Source organism: Sminthopsis crassicaudata, chromosome 4 (assembly GCF_048593235.1).
Source record: "Sminthopsis crassicaudata isolate SCR6 chromosome 4, ASM4859323v1, whole genome shotgun sequence".
Lineage (NCBI taxonomy): Eukaryota > Metazoa > Chordata > Mammalia > Dasyuromorphia > Dasyuridae > Sminthopsis > Sminthopsis crassicaudata.
In genome coordinates, this window is record NC_133620.1 from 137035257 (window position 1) to 137054659 (window position 19403).

Here is a 19403-nt window from a genome sequence, read left to right on the forward strand (position 1 = left end):
GTGATTTGAACTTAAGTTCTTTTAACTAAGTTTAGGATTTTTCCTATTATGATACAAATTTAATTGTGTTGCATGATAACCTTGCAAATACTTGGAAATAGCTATCATGCCTCTCCCCTAAATCTATCATGCCTCTCTAAATTAATTTTCCTAATTCCTTCAACTGAGGCCCAGAAGATTTGATCTCTAGATTCATCATTATTCTTGTTATCCTCTTTTGGATGCTTCCCAAACTAACACTGTCTTCCCTAAAATGTAATACTAAAATCTGGGGACCATATTCTAGATGTAGCCTTACCAGGGAAATCTTCAATGGGATTATTATCTCTCTAGTCCTTAAGGCAGCCTAGGATTGCATTCACTTTTTCAGATGCTAAATAATCAGGCTGCTCATTTAAAATTCCAGTCCTCCAACTTATACTTTTGAAAACTGATTGTATTACTCTATATTTATTCTTATTAGATTTAATCTTTATAGATTAGATCAAGTAATCCAGCAGGTGAATTTATTTGTGTATTCAGCTGAAAAAAAATCTTGATGTCACATTGCCCTGAAACTTTAAGCCAGAACCAGTCACTATGTCCATACAGACGTTTGACTTTAAGGTAATGTCCACAATGAATATGGAAGTTATTTTTCTTTAGAGGTTGAGGGAAATACAATGTTAGATTAAGGAGCATGAGAAGAGTTATAGATTATTGATAGATGTGATTTATTTAATAAAATTAAGTAACTAAAAAACCAATAATTAAAAGTAAAACCTAAGCATGAAAAAATATTTTTGTATGTAATTTCTGTAATTATGAATATTAGGTACTTGTTAAAGTTATATAATATAGAGTTCTATTTTTTTAATCAAAGAAATATATTTGAGTAGAAAATCTTGTTGGTCTATAATTTCTTTGACTTAGTTAAGCACACTCCTGGGAGTCTCAAAATGTAGGTCAAGCAGTCATTGCCTGGGTACTGTTGCTTCCCAGATAAGAGTTACCTATATTACACATGTTGTCCCATACTTAGAAAAAAAAAAAGTAGCTTCGTAGTTTTCTTTTCTTTTTTTTTTTTTTTTAACATAAACATTTAAGATGATGGTGAATGCCAAAGAAAGTTAAAAGAGCCTCAGAGGTACTTTCACAGACCATTTCATTCTTCCTTTCGTGTAATTAAATTTGAATGAAAATGCAAATCACTATCTTGTTATGATTTAGGTGATAATTCATCCTTCTGAAGTCCTGGAACTTCATATGAAAAAGCGTGATTTTAAAATGGAGCCTGGACAATACATCTTTTTGCAGTGCCCTTCCATTTCCCAGTTGGAATGGCATCCTTTCACTCTCACCTCAGCTCCTGAGGAAGACTTTTTTAGTGTACATATACGTGTTGCAGGTGATTGGACAGAAGCTTTGTTTAAGGCTTTTGGAGCAGAAGAAACATCATTTAAGGAACCCTGGATGCTTCCAAGGTTAGGATCAAATTTCATTTTAATGTATGTTTATATGCATTATAAAATATTATCTTCATCAAAAGAGTAGACAGTAATACTTCTCTCTAAGGTTGTGAGGGTATGGCTATATCTCATACATTTTCTTTCTTTCTTTCTTTTACTATGAGAATCTATGTATCAGGGGCAGCTGGGTGGTGCAGTGGATAGAGCACCAGCCCTGAAGTCAGGAACACCTGAGTTCAAATCTGACCTCAGACATTTAACACTTAACATTTAACATTTTACATTTTACATTTAACATTTAAAAAAAAGAAAGAAAGAAAGAAAGAAAGAAAGAAAGAAAGAAAGAAAGAAAGAAAGAAAGAAAGAAAGAAAGAAAGAAAGAAAGAAAGAAAGAAAGAAGAAAAAGAGAGAATCTGTATATCAGAGTACTTTAGAAATATTATATATTTGTAGAACAACAAAATATCAGTTGACACTCTTAAGCTATCTAGAAATACTTTAACAAGTATCCCTTAATTATTGACCATCCAGGTTTATTTGAAAGACTTTAAGTTCTTGAGGGCGGGAGCTATCTCATTTTAACCTTTCTATTATTTGAATACTAAAGTACATAGTATGTAATTAGCACATCCTTGTTGATTGACTGATTGATTGACTTGAAGATCCCTAGTAAGGAGGAACCTATGATATATTTAGAGATTAATCTTATACTACATCAAATCACATTTGTGTCATTAATAACAACTATTGATCCTGGTTCTTCTCTTTGAGACTGAGCAGAACAAGCAAAGCATGCTGAGGAAATTTTATGTCTGTAATAACTAATATTTATATAGTTCTTTATGATTGGCAAAGAGGCTTACTTGTTTTATTTCATCTATCTTGATAGGAACCCAATAAAACAGGTACTGTTATTATCCCCATTTTACAGGTGAGGAAACTGAAGCTGAGGTGTTAAGAAACTTAATCAGTAAATGTCTTAAGCTGATTTTTTTCCTTTTTAAAAAAAATATTTTATTTTTCCAAATAAATACAAAGATAGTTTTCAATATTCAGCTTTGCAAAACTTTGTGTTCCAAATTTTTCTTCCTCTTCTTCTTCCTTCTCTAAGACAGCAAGCAATCTGATATATATGTGCAGTTCTTCTAGACATATTCCCATTTTCATCATATTGCACAAAACAATCAGAGCAAAAGGGAAAAAAAACACACACAAGGAAACCAACAACAATAGCAAAAGGTTAAAATATTCTTCTCCATTCAGTTTCCAAAATTCTCTCTCTGATTGCAGATGGCACTCTGCATCAGAAGCATTTTGGAACTGCCTTCAATCACCTTGTTTTTGAAAAGAGCCAACTCCATCACAATTGATCATCACATAATCTTAATGTTGCTGTGTATAATTTCCTCTTCATTCTGCTCACTCCATTCAATAACAGTTCATGTAATTCTTTCCAGATTTTTCTGAAATCAGCTTACTGATCATTTTTTATAGAACAGTAATATTTCATTAGATTCTTATACCATAACTTATTCACCCATTCCCAACCGATGGCATCTATTCAATTTACATTTCATTGCCTCTACAAAAAGGGGATGCTACAATACTTTAAAATCACATGTGGGTCATTTCCCCTCCTTTATGATCCTTTTAGGATATAGACCCAGTAAAAACACTTCTAGTATGCACAATCTTATAGCCCTTTGAGCATATTTTGCTGAACTTCAACATGAGTTTAAATTTTTCCACAGAGTAGCTGTGTGATTCTGAGTAAGTTATTTAACCTCTCTTGGTCTCAATTTCCTCATATATAATATGAGCACAATAATAGCACCTCCCTCCCAAGGTTACTATGAGGATCAAGTGAGTTAACAGTTTTTGCAAACTTTAAATGTTATATAAATATTGACCATTTTTATCATCCTTTACCAGTAATATGGAAATATATTAAGAATAGAATTTACTTTACAAAAGAGGTCTCTGTATAAATTATTCTTCCTCAGAAAAATTTCACAAACAACATGTTAAATATAGAGAAATTAAAACATCATTACCATGGGATATGTTTGGCTCAGACATTGTGATAGAGGTTAGGTACAGTGATTTCCCTGAGAATAGACTTTGTAATGTATTTCCAAGAAATCCAAATGAATGTTTTCTATTACACTTGAATGACATACAATATACCTGCTCAGTTTGTATACACTAAATCTTCTGATTAAACAAGTGAGAAAGGAAGGGAATTGCATTCCAAAAGGGCAATATAGGTCTTCCAACTCACCTTAGTTCTTCTGCTTTTCATTTGCCCAGCTTAAGATAAAAAGGACTTATTTCTCTAACCTTGATTCCATGGACACAACTTCCAATGACTACAAAGCAAGGCCATCACATAGGAAAGACAGGAGGTGCCAAAATAAGTCAATATCTGTCCTTTCACCAATTGAATCTGCCCATAACGACAGCCTCATTGTCACTACAAGGAAGCAGCCCCATACATCTTCAAGTCCCCAAATAGAACAATCTGAAACCCATAGAGTTTGTTTTTTGTGGAGTTTTTCTTTCCTTTTTGGACTAGGCTTGTTATTTCACTAGTCTAGGAAGTTCTTAGTAATGAACTTCCTTGGCTGATCACAGAACTATGCTTCCTAATGATATGTTAAGTAAATCTTTAAATGGGGAATCAACTCAAAAAATCATCCTTGAAACCACATTTTCTGATTAAATTGCATTTTACTTTGTGCATTTAGACTGGCAGTGGATGGACCATTTGGAGCTGCTATTACAGATATTTTTCACTATCAAGTCAGTGTATGCATTGCTGCAGGAATAGGAGTTACTCCCTTTGCCTCAGTTTTGAAATCTATATACCACAGATGTTGTGGTCCACCTACAGAGCTGAAGCTGACCAAGGTATGGAGAAATCATTCATGTACATCTACCCAGGGCAAAACGTTCAGCCTTCTTATATTATCTGCAGATTCTTGGGGAGGATTTTAATTAACTACAAGGGATAAACTCAAGGATCCTTAACTACACTTATGTTCTTAAAAAATCTCCATTCAGTATTATATTTATGAGAAGGGTTATGTCTAATCTTGTTAAAGATGACAAGACATAAATTTTATTGCTCCACTGCCATTATGGAACATATAATTGCTCATCTTGGTAAAATATGGACATGGGACAATTGACCGAGTGACGAGACAGTAGTTATATCCAAGAGGCAACATTTTTTTTTGCCAGGTTCGGTTTAAAAATATTGTTGCAATATTGTTATAATATCTTCCATTTGTGAATCATGGAAAATATCTAGAGACAATAAAGGTTTGAGCTTTTCATCTTCCTCATTTCCAACCACCTCCTCTTCCCCCCTTTTTCCTATATTCCCTCATAGTCTCACAATTCTTCCAATCACCCAGACTCAGTCACAAGTTTGTCTGATTCTGTTCTCTGTCAATTGCTTAAGTCCTCTTGATTTTCTGTTAGGATTACCAGGTGAGAAGGAGAAGAACCACTTCAACCAATGAGCTTGCTCCTCCTAGAATTCCTAAGGTGTAAACTCCCTTTAAAGGCCCAAACCAAAGGTCTGAGCCGAGAACTGTCAAGTCAACCTGAATTCTCACCTTGTAATTGTCCAGACAACCTGAATTCTCACCTTATCACTGTCCAGACAACCTGAGTTCTCACCTGGTAGTCCTAACAATTTTCCTGTGAAATGTTCCTCTTCTCTGACTCCTTCTTTACTATGGCCTTAATTCAGACCCTTATTACTCTCACTAGAGAAGCATTAGAAGCAGTCTTCTACCTGATCTCTTGCCAGTAGTTAAAAGTAACTTCTTGCACCCTCTGATTTCTACTACTACTATACCAAAGGATATGAATACATTATAAGAAACTAAAAATTTTGAAATTTTACCCCATCATTTCAGAAATTAGTTCTTTTGAAAAATTAACAAAATTTCAGACAATATGATGGATGAATTACCAAAAATATAAATTATATAAGCAAAGGGAAGTCTATTCAACAATGAAAGTCACAATGTGTCTTAGTTAAGTCTTCAGGAGTTATTTATGGCATACAAAGGTTAAATTTCCTCAATATCTCACATAAACTAATGATTATTATTATATAACAGAAGGTACATTCTAGGTTTGTCTATTATGTATTCCTTATCTACCCTATCTCATCTCACCCAATCCCCAACACACATGCATAGATACAATACTCTAGGCCAAAGCTTCTTAAATTGCAAGTTGTAACTCTATATGGGATCATGTAACTGAATGTGGTGGTCACAAAAAATTATAATAAACAGTAATTGTAAATAAACAGTAATAGATATAAAATATTCCACCAAGATTTAGTTGTATATAAAAAAAACAAACACATCCATCTCAGTATGCAAATTGCTTTTATCTTTAATAAATGATCAAATTTTATACATATATTCACCAAAGAATTGTTTTAAAATAAGTTGCTCTATGATTTATTATCAATAAAATGATTTATATACCTATATGTCCAGGGATGCATAAAAATTTCTCCCATGAAAAGGGTTTGCAAGTGGAAAAAGTTTAAGAAGCCCTGCTCTAGACCAACTTGGTTAACAATGATTTTTGAGTTAGTCATCCCATCTAGATGGAATTAAATGAGCCTGACTATTAGGAAATGGAAAGAAGGATAAAGCTATGAAAGAATTTAGTCCTGTGTATTCCTTAACTTCCTCTGTCCATAGATTTTTCACTTTTAGAGGATCTTGGACTGGATTGGCAGTCAAATCCTACAGACTTCTAAGAATAAAGTGTTTAAATGCATAAAATATACACAAGGTTAGAAAGAAAATTATTTACATTGGAAAACAGCTATCAAATTGTATTTTTTTTAAATAATCAAGTTCATAGTCCTTTGATGCATCTCTAGTTCCTTCTCAGTAATTAAATTTAATTCTAATCAAAAAGAAGTCCAATGTAGCCCTAAAAAAAGCTCCATTCAGCAGTTAGTTTCAGGGAGTAAAAGGATATTTTACTCAGGCCTTAGGCTCAGATATACCACTAGTTGACTTAAATTTTTCCAAGTCACACCCCTTTTCATGTGAGAAATTTTTATGTGACTATAGAGGTATATAAGTTAGGTAAATAAATATTTACTGATATTAAGTCATAATTTTGTGATCCATACATTTAGTTATGAGACCCCATATGGGATTATGAACCACAGTTTAAGATGCTGGGATCTATATATAACTTTAGGGAAATCATTGAGCTTTTAAAAATCTCAGCATTGGGTTGTTTTTAAATTTAATTTTAAAGAGTCCTTTCAGCAATTAAATATTATAAATAATGAAAACATTCTGATGATCTCAAGCCAAATAAAAACTATTATGATAGCTTCAAACCAAATGAAAATGAAATCATCATCCAGGGACAGAAGACACCATCCAATTTATTCATCTCCCTAATTCCTCTTTTATATAAGATAGACTATGGATTCGGTTAATACATATCAAAGATGGCTATTTGTAAAGCACCAGAATAAGTATTATAGAAATGTAAGTTCTGTCGTGCTATTTTACAAAGTTTGACTTCTCTTTCCCTGAAAACGTCAGATTTTTAACTTGTTTTTCAGAGCTCAACAAAATATACATAACACACACAGTGAATTGCAAGTTGATAAAAATTTTTTAAAAGTTTGTAGCCTTTAAAGATGAACGAATGAACAAATGCAAAAATACTTATTAAGTGCTTACTATGTGTCAAACCTATCTTGATGATCTAATATTTTGGGACTTTTGCATCTCCCAAAAGGCTTATTGTCAAGTAAAATTTAAGAATAAAGTAGCATGACAATACAGCATCATTTGCTGCCAGGGTAATGATGCAGTGCCACAATCATTTCTAATTCTATTTCACTTAGATTCCGCCAACAATTTACTTAATAAATATGTAGTCATCACAAATTCTTTTCTTTCTCAGAAATTTAAAAACTAAAATAAAATTCTGAACTTTCTCTTAACTGCCCTGAATGCTAAACTTCAGAAGGGTTGATAAAGATGTTGAAAAGTACTAAGGACAACCTAATGAGTTTCGGCTGATATATTCAAATGGTGTAATGAGAACAGAATTTGAACCAATAGGTGGAAGATAAAAGTAATATAAATTGTTCTTCAACATGAGAAAATTTCTATACCAATTAGAGTCTTCCCAAAAGAGAATGGGCTAGCTTCAGAAAATCAAAGAATTTCCCAATTGAAAGAAATATCAGAGTCCATAAAGATTAACTCATATTCCCAAAAGAAACTCCTATTAAAACATCCTCAGTGCTTAAGGATCTAACTTTTGTTTGAAGATCTCCCCTACAAAAAAGGGAAGAACAACACCTTCCAAAGTAACTGATTCCAGTTTTATAAATCTTTAAATGTTGGGAAATGTTTCTTGATATAAAATATATTTTCATTGTTGTTATTTTTACCCAGTCCTTCCAAGTTTATCTTCTAAGTCTTAATAGGACAAATAGAATATCTCTTCCAGATGGCAACATTTATAGCCATCTATCATGATCCTTCTAAGTTTTTTCCCCCCTCTCTTAAGGCTCATGGGAAGTGATTTCAAGGCCTTTCATCATCCTGGTTACCATGTTCAGTTAAGCAATGTCCTTGAATTATAGTACCCAGAATTTAACAATATATTCCAGGTGTGCTCTGACCAGGGGCAGATGACAAGAACACCTTATTTCTAGAAGCTATACTTCTTTCCATGATTTCTAAAATTACATTAGCTTTGACATGTGGTGAGGACACTGCATCACACTGTTGCCTTATTTTGAGATTTACAGTGAGAGACATGACCTATAATTGAAAATGGTCAATAAAAGGTATAGGGTACTAGAGGAGAAGGGCATTCCTTCTTCAGACAGGAGGTTAAAATGGATAACATTTAAAAATTTTTTCAATACTGTTTTATTTTTTTCCAAATGTATATAAAGATAGCTTTTAACATTCATTTTGGTAAGATTTTGTGTTCCAAATTTTCCTCCCTTCCTCCCTTGCTTCCCCTCCCTCCCTGAGACAGTAAACAACTTGACATATTTTAAATATGCACAATTCTTTTAAACATATTTCCATATTTGTCATGATATGCAAAAAAAGAAAAAATGAGAAAAAAATAAACAAAAAAGGGATCGAGAAAGAAAGGTGTGAAAACACAATGCTGTAATCCATGAACAGTCTCCATAGTTCAGTCTCTGAATACGGATAGCATTTTCCATTCCAAGTCTATTGGAATCACCTTGAATCACCATATTGTTGAAAAAAGCCAAATCCATCACAGTTGATCATCACATAATTTTGTTACTGTGTAAAATGTTCTTTTGGTTCTGCCCACTTCACTAAGCATCAGTTCATGCAAGCTGTTGGAGTCCAAATCCAGTGAATACCGAGAATCTGAATCTGAATTGAATATCCATGAGGCCAGATGAAAAGATTTGCTTTGCAATTTTCATATATTAATCTTGAGAACCAGAGTTTATATAATCTTTAAGCTAGTGTTCCATTAACACCAGCTACTTTCAAGTGGTGCTATATATATTCCAGGATTAATGTATAGACCATACTTTGATATTTAAGTTTGACTATCAATACCTAGCAATAACAAGGTATCTATCATAACAGGATTGTTAATGACAGTAATCATTAATAACAAGGTATTTCTCAAAACAGAATTGTAAATAGCATAGTTGTGCTGCTTTGTTCCTACCACATGCATTCTCCGTCAAGATTATCCTGAATTTATCTCAAATATGATTTTCATTCATTGTTAAGAAAGGTGGTGAACCAATGCTTTGAATTTTTCCCCCTCTACAATAAACTTTTCTAGGCCTTTCTGAAATCAATTTGCTCATCATTCTTTCCATTGTAATAATATTATTTTTCCTTTTCAATATAATATTCCATTATATTCATATACCTTGACTTATTCAGCCATTCCCCAATTATTGGATATCCACTCATTTTAATTCTTTGTCACCAGAAAAAGAGAGACTCCAAACATTTCTGCACATGTGGGTGCTGGTTTATGATCTCTTTGGGTTACAGAGTAAATAGGAACACTGCTGGATCAAAGGGTATGTGCAGTTGAATAGCCCTTTGCACACAGTTCCAAATTGCTCTCCAGAATGATTGGATCAATTCACAACTCCACCAACAATGCATTAGTGTCTCAATTTTCCCATATCTCCTTTTTTTCTATATTTTCTATCATCTTAACCAATCTGAGAGGCATGAAGTGGTATTTCAGAGTTGTCTTGATTTGCATTTCTCTCTGATCAATGGCGATTTAAAGCATTTTTTATATGACTATAAATGGCCTTAATTTCTTCATCAGAAAATTGTCTGTTCACATCCTTTGACCCCTTATAAATTAGGGAATGGTGTGTATTCTTATAAATTTGAGTCAGTTCTCTACATATTTTAGATATGAGGCCTTTATCAGAAACACTGGTTGTAAAAATATTTTCCAAGGTTTCTGCTCCCCTTGTAATCTTAGTTGCCTTTGTTTTGTTTGTACAAAACCTTTATAGCTTCATATAATCAAAATTATCCATTTTTCTTTCATAATATTCTCTTGCTCTTCTTTTGCCATAAATTCCTCCCTTCTCCACAAATCTGACAAGTGCACTATCCCTTGCTCCTCTGATTTGCTTTTAGTATCAGCTTTTATGTCTAAAACATGAAATCATTTTGACCTTATCTTGCTATAGGGTGTTTGGTGTTGGGCAATGCCTAGTTTCTGCCATACTCTTTTCCAATTGTCCCAGATATTTTTTGTCAAATAATGAATTCTTATCCCAGAAGTTGGAGTCTTTTAGCTTATCAAAAACTAGATTACTATGGTCATTGACTATTGGGTCTTATATAACTAACTTATTCCACTGATCCACTACTCTATTTATTAGTCAGTATCAAATAATTTTGATAACCACCACTTTATAATATAATTTTAGGTCTGCTACAGTTAGATTATCTTCCTTTTCAAATTAAATGATTTTTAAGGTCCATTCCACCTCCAAGGGGCTGCTGCAAACTCTAGTGGGAAATGTATTGGGTTTTAAGAGCAAAGACTAGAGTTTGAGTAGTAATTGTGCCACTTACTAACTGTAAAATGGCAAGCCATTTTATTTCTCAACGATCCTATATTACTTCATCTATAAAATGAAGACTTTGGACTAGATTCCCACTTTGCTCCCTTCTATTTCCAAAATTCTTTTGTTGAACTTTAGTGAGATTATTTATGAAAGAAAATCCCTTAAAAAGTTTCAAGACTCTCTTTTTCTCATCAAATTCTTATTCCTTAGCTCAGTTTTAAGGCATCCATCTACATGTAAAGGTCCTCAGGATACTGGAACAGCAATAAATCTGACTTTGCTGACAGGGATAAAAAGGCCCCAGAAAACTACTGTGATGCAAAATTGATACATATATTAAAGACACTGTAAGGACAGAATTTTTAGAACTGAAAAGAGAGGAGAATAATATTTCTCTCATTTGCAGGGCTCAAAGGAAATTTGATGTGGGCTAGGGGAGAATGACAGAGAATGACTATAGAAATATTAGAGCAATGAGGAAAGAATACTAGAACTGGAGGATTGCAGATTACTAGAATCTTGTCTTAGAACTAAAAGCAAGTTTAGAAATCCTTCTAACAATTTTACATTTATCTAACCATCTAGTCATTTTACATTTTGCTAAGGGATGTCAGCATTTGTCCTTTTAACAATTAAACTAAGAAAATATTTAATTCAATTCAATTCAACAAGTATTTATTAAATCCTTATTTTGTACCAGACATTGTGCTAGCAATTGGAAATATTTTTCAACCATGTCTGACTCTTTGGGATCTTATTTGAGTTTTCCTGGGTAAAGATACTGGAATGGTTTGACTTTTTCTTCTCCAGCTCATTTTACATATGAGGAAACTGAGGCAAACAGGATTAAGTCACTTGCTCAGGATCATACGTCTGGTAAATGTCAAAACCAAACCAATCTGAGGGCAGATTTGAACTCACAAAAATCAGTCTTTTTGACTCCAGGCCTGGCACTTATCCACTCACTGTTGCACCTATCTGCCTATAAATGTGAATATAAAGACAACAAGAAAATAGTCCCTGCCTTCAAAAATCTTATGATTTACTTGGGGAAGATAATATGTATATTGATATTATATGCTGATTTGTCAAACTTATACAAAATAAATGCAAATTATTTGCAATAAATGCAAATTATTTGCAATGGGTGTGAGGGGGAGATACTAACAAAGACTAGGGAACAGGAAAAGCACTTTCTAAAAAAGAGCACTTGAACTTGAACACTCTTTTCTGGAGGTAGGGTAAATTTTGCCCTAGGACACACACTGAGAAATCATCAAGCTGGGATTTGAGTCCATGTGTCTTAACACTGTCCAGGATTCATTCTTTGTGAGGTAGAGGTTTCTATTATTACCAAAAGTCAGTGAATACCTAGTTTTGGTGGCCCAGTGGGTGAAAAATTACACACGTAATCTGCTTTATCATAATCTAAAATATTTGGAAAAGTTTGTGAAGTTTCCCCACTTCCTTTTAAGCAACTTTGTGTTTGTTTGAATACAGCTATCATTAGTCTTACATAACTAATATTTGTCAGGGCCTCCCACATGCTTTTGCAATATAAATACTATTCCTTCTCCTTAGCTGTCAGCATCTGTATAATTTTAAAAGTTCAGCATAGCAAAAGAAGTACATATTTATCTAACAGCTTCTTCACAATTATAGATCTGGGCTATGGTTTTCAGTTTGTTCCCTTCTGTAATGAGGAGGGGAAAGAAATGGTGTGGGGGGGTTTGGAGTTGGAATGTTAAGACTGGATGCTGGGCTGCAATTAGACTGGATTTTTTTCCCCTCCATGTGTAATGCACAGGTTGGAACATAAAAAGGCAGTAATTTCTCCTAACAACAAAGCCTCAACTTTCAAGTCTGAAGTCAGAACTTGTTTCCCAATGCTAGTGTTCTCTCAGGTCTTTATAACAGCAAATTGCCACCTCCTTTTACTCCCTCGCCCTCCCTGCCACACCACCCTTTAAACCTTCAAAATAAAACACAGGAGAAAATTAAATGGGCTGCCTGCCACCTTCCTGGAGTCTAGTAATAGTACCCTGTATTTGAAGCTGCCCTTGGACTCCTGACTAAATTTTTTTGGCTGCCCAAAAGGACAGAATACATACTAACCAGTGAGGAGCTAATAATGACTTGCAATGGAGAAAGTGAAATTAAGCTGCCATATTATTGAAAGGACGTTTTCAATGGCAGCAAGAACGGCCAACATTCTTTTTTAATGAGAGCGGGAATGCAATGCCATGCTCCTTTGAGATGAAGGAAGGAAACACAGGTGACTGAAGAGCATGGTGGGAAGCTGCAGAAGAGGAGAGCCAAGGGGTGCAAATGCCCTGTAGATATTAAAAATTCCTTCAATTCCTGCCTAACATGTGTGATTAATTCTGCTTCACACTCGATATGTGAAAAGAGCACTTGGAAATAAATTTAGTCCAGTTTACTTATGTGAAGCATCAAGAATGATAAATGAAATGGGATGGGGGGGTTCATAAAAAGGAGAAGTAAAGGGGAGATTATTGATATAAGTATATTAGATTACTGAGGATCCCCAGATACCAAGGACATTTGAGTCCCTAAAAATATGTCAGCTAAAAAAAATTACATTTCTTTTATTTCTTTAACTACAAATGCATGTGCATGTGTGTGTTTGCATTTATATGCATACATAAGCCATATTCTATGATTTTGCTGTTAAAATGTGATAGATTGTAGAAAAGAAGAGACCATCACATTTCTTCATAAATTATCTTCCTTCATCAGTTTAATAATATATAATTGTGATAATGAGTATTTATTTATTGTGCATTCCATGGAAAATGGCCTTTGGGTTCCTATCTTAATCTAATAAACAGATAATTCAAATAAAAAAGGCAGCAGGGGCCAGTGGGAGCCAGGGAAAGAGACCAAGAGAGACAAAAATCCTTGGTCTACTTAAATATATTAATAAAATAAGGGAGGATTTTCTCTCTTTTGTAATGAATGAAAAATGTCTTTAATTTAATCTGTTTAGTCTGAGAAATTATTTATACTCCTTTCCCTCACACCAGAGCTCTGCCTCCTGCTGGAAGGGATCATCTGTACTAATCATGTGTATAGTAGCAAATTGAGTTGGTGTGGTCCAGGTTATATTCTTCTTTTTAGAGATGCATATAATAATTTCGTACTTAGCATCTTTCATGGGAGGACCTCAAACCATTTCAGCCTGTATATTATTCCTCACAGTTGCCTCATTAAGAAGATGGCAAGTGTGATTATCTTTAATTAGGATAAACTGAGGCATAGTAAGTCTCACCCCAGGTCATGGAATAAAGCTGTGATGCAGCTAGAATGTAATCACAGTCAGCAATGTCCAGAGCTTCATATTAAAGCTAACGACTGTGAAAAAAAGTCAAAAGGACTGAAGACCATTGAAAGAGGCTATGCAAGGTCACACGTGCTTAAAGTGAAGAACAACTTTATAATTTTATCTCTTCTAAGAGCCCCAGAAAGAATAAGCCACATCTGGGAGGCTCCTTCCTGTGGACAAGCCTCTGCCACAGAGAATTTTATACTTGCTGAGTTGAACTCAGGCTACTCTAACAGAGGTGACCTTTTATATTTCAAAGTACAGGCACTTATAATTTGAAGAGAGCTCATTATGCTGAACTTCAAACTTTCAGTAAGGCAGGGCACTAATTTACTTTACTGAACCCAGAAGTTTGGCTTTAAGAGACACTTAAACTAGAGTATATTGTGAATGGAGGGTGGAACCTACTGGTACAGCATAATTTTGCAGTCTACCTCTGTTGTTTATCCTCACAATAATCAGCAAGGTGAATCCCATGTCATGCACATGAATTGAATTTAAGTGAGGGAGGAAAGTGTAAAGTCATCTGTCTTACTTTCTCCTCCAGAGCTATCTGGGTCCAGTGACAAGATATAGATCTGGAGGACTGGAGATGGCCCTGAATGCAGTAAGATTTTTTTTAAATTTGTCTTCAACAGATCTCATTTTGCCCAATCAATGATTAAGGGTCGGTAAGAAATGAGACAGCGAATGACCTCTTTTATCTAATCAAACCAGACAAACAACCTTCAGGGTTTCTGGCCAAAATACTTGCTATTTGCATTCATTCTGAGCCAATCAGGGCACAAACAATGACCAAGTGGAGCTTGGAGGAGACCTATTGTTGACCAGTCAAGGAGGGCCAGAATAATATGGGTTTAAGATTCAGTCTCATCCCATAAACTCCAAGATATTTTTCTAGGTTTCAGTGATCAAAATTTACATTCCTTTGGGCAGGGAGGAAATGGAAGGGGAAAGGAAGAGAAAAGTAAAGGTGAAAAGGAAGGGAAAGGGAAGAAAAAGAAAAGACCTGTGTGGCTCAACTGACTAGTTGGTTCCCCAGTTCGGTCCCCAGTGGGGCAGCTTCTACTACCTCTACTAGACATTGAGAAGCCTATAAAAGGGAAAATCAAAGAAACTGAGATGATAGACTTAAAGATGGAAGTCACTTAGTCCTCCTGTTTCATCTTACCATTGAAGAAACTGAGGCTTCTACTAGAAACTCAGGATTGAATCCAGGTGTTCTAACTCCAAATCCAATACTTTTCCCACTATAGAACTATTTTTTGGAGGGTGTTGTAGTGGTGCTTCTCAATCAGGAGTCCCTGCTGACTTGGAAATTTAAAGACCTTGAGATCATAATGTTCCATAATTTGAAGCCAAATTGCATCACCAGAATAAAAAGAAATCAGTTTGTAAAAGCTAAAATATATGTATATGTTGGAGTGATCTCTAGTCATGTGAGAAATACCTGTGATATGAGGAAGGACAGAGAGAATATCTTGGGATCAAGACAATTACATTAAACAGCAAAAAATCCTAAGCCATCTCAATGGTACATGAGCTCAATATTGTCTGAAATTGAGAAAAAGCCCAGTTGCCTCTCTAATACCAGTCTCAAAAGATTTGAGGTACCCCCTTCCCAAATTTGTGTGCTTTCCTTTAAATCTGCTGTGCATCTATCATTCAAAATTAGCCTTTGCTGGACTTTTTCATAGCCACAGTCTTCATAATTTCTCTAGATAATGAATTCTATAGTATCATTAGGCATTAAGTATGAAGGTCTCATTTCTTGTATTTGTCCTAATTCTTCTTTAAGTCCAATAATATTCTCCCAAGTTCTAGGAAAACTTTTCTAGGGAGAAATCCATGATTTTGTAGGTTTTGCATTTATCTTACTGTTGTAGATGGAACTTAAAACCAACTCAGTATTTATTGGGCACCTGCTATGTGTCAGGTGGTATACTTAGGTGTTGGAAATAAGAGTCTCTAGCTCCAAAGAATTTACATTCTTTTTTTTTGTTGTTTGTTTTGATAGAGTAAAAGGGGAAGGCACAATATGTATACAAGTGAGTAAATAAAAATTAATTTGGGGAGAAACACTAAAAACTGGAAGAATCAGAAAAAAGTATTTTGAAGGATATGGCACTTCAGATGAACCTTGAGGCAAAGAAACAGATTCCTGGAGGCAGAGACAAGATAGATGGCAAGGGAAGTATTCAAAGGACAGTATAAAGCCTGGGCGCTTTACAGGAAACCACAAATAAGTAAGTTTGACTGGAATGGAGTATTTTAGAAGAAAAATTAATATGAATCTGGAAAGAGATTTTTATAGTCAGTTTGTGAATGGCTTTAAATGCCAAACAAGAATTCGTATTTAAGAGAAATTTACTGAATTTACCTGAGAAGAGAAAAGACATAGTTAGGATTACACTAGAGAAATGAATTTGACAACAAGTTATAAGATGAATTGGAAAAAGGAGAAACTGGACAAAAGGAGAGCAATTATGAAACTAATACAATAGTCAAGGTAAGAGGTGATGAATTAGGATATTACCCATGTAAGTGGAAAGGCAGATATTGTATCATTTTTTTTTTGTCTGTCTCCATATTGCCAAGTACAGTGTTTTACACATACTAGATACTCCAACATAATTGCTAAATTAAATTTAAATTTTAAATTCAGTCATTTCCTAGTTGTATGTCCTTGAACAAGTCACAGTTCTTTCTGAACATCAGCTTTCTCATCTCTGAAATTGAGATATTACCTCATATGATTATTGGGAGGATAAATGCATGTACAGTTTGTAAACCATTAAGTGTTATGGAAATGTCAGTAATGAAAAGATATATCTTCTCAGTTTTGTTCTCTCTTGACAAAAAAAAAAAAAAAAAAGACTACTTTTTTTTTTTTAGTCAACGCTCATATGGAAAGGCTTCTTCCTAGGACCCTCGCAGGGATTCTCAAACTATGGCAGATGCAGCCCACTGAGGACGTTTATGCAGCCTGCCCGGTTATGGCAAATGGGCTGAGGGGTGGAGACAGAGTGTGAGTTTTTGGTTTTACTATAGTCCAGCCCTCCCACAGTCTGAGGGACAGTGAACTGGCCCCTTATTTAAAAAGTTTGAGGACCACTGCCGGTCTATGTATTAGAAGGAACTGTATATTCCTTGCTCAGAATTCCTTCAGAGCAGAAGCAGAACCTTATAGCTATTCATTGTGCATTCTCTAGAAGTATAACAGTAAAGCCTGAATGAACCATACTACTAAATTTGCTTATATTATACTTACTGCAGCATATTATGGCATTTTTACCAGGAGCTTGGTGATACATTGGCTCTGGATGAGCGAGTCTCCCCTTGAAAAAGACACAGGCCCCATAAAAATGGAAACTCAAAGATGCTTGCCAAGAGGATGGAATTTTTTAATGGGGTTTTTTTCCCCTTTGTAATTCTAGAGAAATTTCAAGAAAAAAAATATCTTCATTCATTCTTCATTTTGTGGCCAGAATGTGAAAGAATATTAGGGATTTGGCAAGACATAGAAATGAATGACAAGCTCTGTACTCTCATGGAGCTTTTAATCCAGTAGGAAGTGATAAGACATATATACAAATAATGACAGTACAAAATTGACCATTATACAAGGTCTGTGAACAAAGTATGATGGAAATTGACAGGAAGGAGAGATGACTTCCAGATGGAAGATTTCAGAGACAGCTTCATAGAGAATATAATGTTTGAGCTGGGGTTTGAATGATGAATAGGAATTTAAAAAACTGAGATGGGATAAGGAGAAATAATTCCAGATATTGGGAATATCACAAAGTCATGAACTAACAGAATTTGAGGGCTGGAAGGAACCTTGGCAGCCATTTACTATATGAAAGAAACCTTACAACAATATACCCAAAAGCGATCACCCAGACTTTTGTTACCAACCATCTAGAAAGTGGCCTCAAGGAGGGAAGGACCACCATTTCTTAAGGAACCCATTCTGGTTTTGGATAATTTAAATTATTGAGAAGTTTTCTTGACATCAATCCTAAATTTGCCTTTGCTGAATTTTTTCGTAGCCACAGTCTTCTCTTGGCTCTGCTACATGGGGCCAAAATGAATAAGACTAATATTTCTTTCAAATAGCAGCCCTTCTAATACTTGAACACAAATGAAGAACTCATCTGCCTCAAACTATGTCTCATGTCATGAGCTCCAGGCTCTTCATCATTTGAGTTGCCTTAGTGTGCACATAATCTAGTTTATCATTGTCATTCTTAAGCCAGAGTACCCAGAACTGAACATGATACCTGACATGAAATCTGATGAGTGCTCAATTCATCAATACAGTCAAATTATCTCTTCTTAGAAGCTCGGTCCATCCTAATGCATGAGCAAAGATACAGCAGCAGTAGTAGAACATAGAATGTGTTCTATTTTGACCATAGTGTAAAGGGAATAAGAAGAATATTCTAGAGTAAGATAAATTAAGAGTCAGTTTGTGCAGAGTTTTGAATGCCAGGCTAAGTAGTTTGAACCTTTATCAATAAAACAATATTTGACTTGGATAAAATATTATCCAACAATTCATATATTTCAATTTACAAGATGTTTCACTTTAAAGGGCAAAATTATGTAGATGCTATGGAATATCTCAAATGTATTAATATTAAAAATTATACTCACAATTATGGCTTTCTCCCTATTTGGTGCTATGTTAATAACAAAAACAGTTCTTCCTTCCCATCCATTCTGTCTTAAGAAGTAAGTGACTTGGTTTAAAAAAAAAACTTTTGTCTAGTTGATCTCTAATGAAAATTGATTTTCAGACCACATATGGCTTTAAAGAATTAAATCTGACTTTTATAATAACTATGACGTAGTAACATCTACAAGGACTATATTATCCAAATGTCATATTTTAAATAGCCTTGAGCCATTTTACAACTTAGATCCATTGAATCTGTGATCCCAAATAGAGAGCTGTTATTGTTTGTTGGTAGTTGTTAATTATAAACATAGAGGATAGAATGTTTCAGCTGAACAAAGATTCTTGGAAACCATATAATGTACCTGCCTGATTTTAAAGAATAAGAAACTGAGGACCAGGGTGTGGGGAGAAGGAAGTGCTCAGGATCACAAATTATTTAGAAAGGGACATACCCCTAAAAGGCTGATATGTAGGATAGTTTAAAAGTCTTATAAAGTCTAGTTACAAAAGTCAGTAATGTAAAGAATAGACTGGAACATTGGTCCTAATATGGTAATTTTCCTGTAATTATTTATTAGAAGATATTAAAGCTCATATTTTCCACATGGAATGATGCATCAATCTGATCTAGAATTCACAAAAAACTGCTTGCAGGAAATTGGTCTGTTAGGGAAAACATGGGAAAGGATCCAGACCTGGGCAATGTGGCATAGGTGAACTTTGCAAAGATTCATTAAGATAACTAAGTCAATATTCTCCATTATTTTACTGATAATTTTTATA

General features: G+C 34.4%; 1 protein-coding gene across 2 annotated transcripts in view; it reads left to right on the forward strand.

Moving 5' to 3' along the window:
- The window catches only part of NOX3 (NADPH oxidase 3), a 108212-nt gene that overhangs the window by 44676 nt on the left and 44133 nt on the right, over window positions 1-19403 (forward strand). For both annotated transcript variants that reach the window (XM_074265294.1, XM_074265293.1), the window contains 2 exons: window positions 1210-1463; window positions 4196-4358. In XM_074265294.1, coding sequence (XP_074121395.1) covers window positions 1210-1463; window positions 4196-4358 — 417 coding nt within the window. The remainder of the gene's footprint in view (window positions 1-1209; window positions 1464-4195; window positions 4359-19403) is intronic.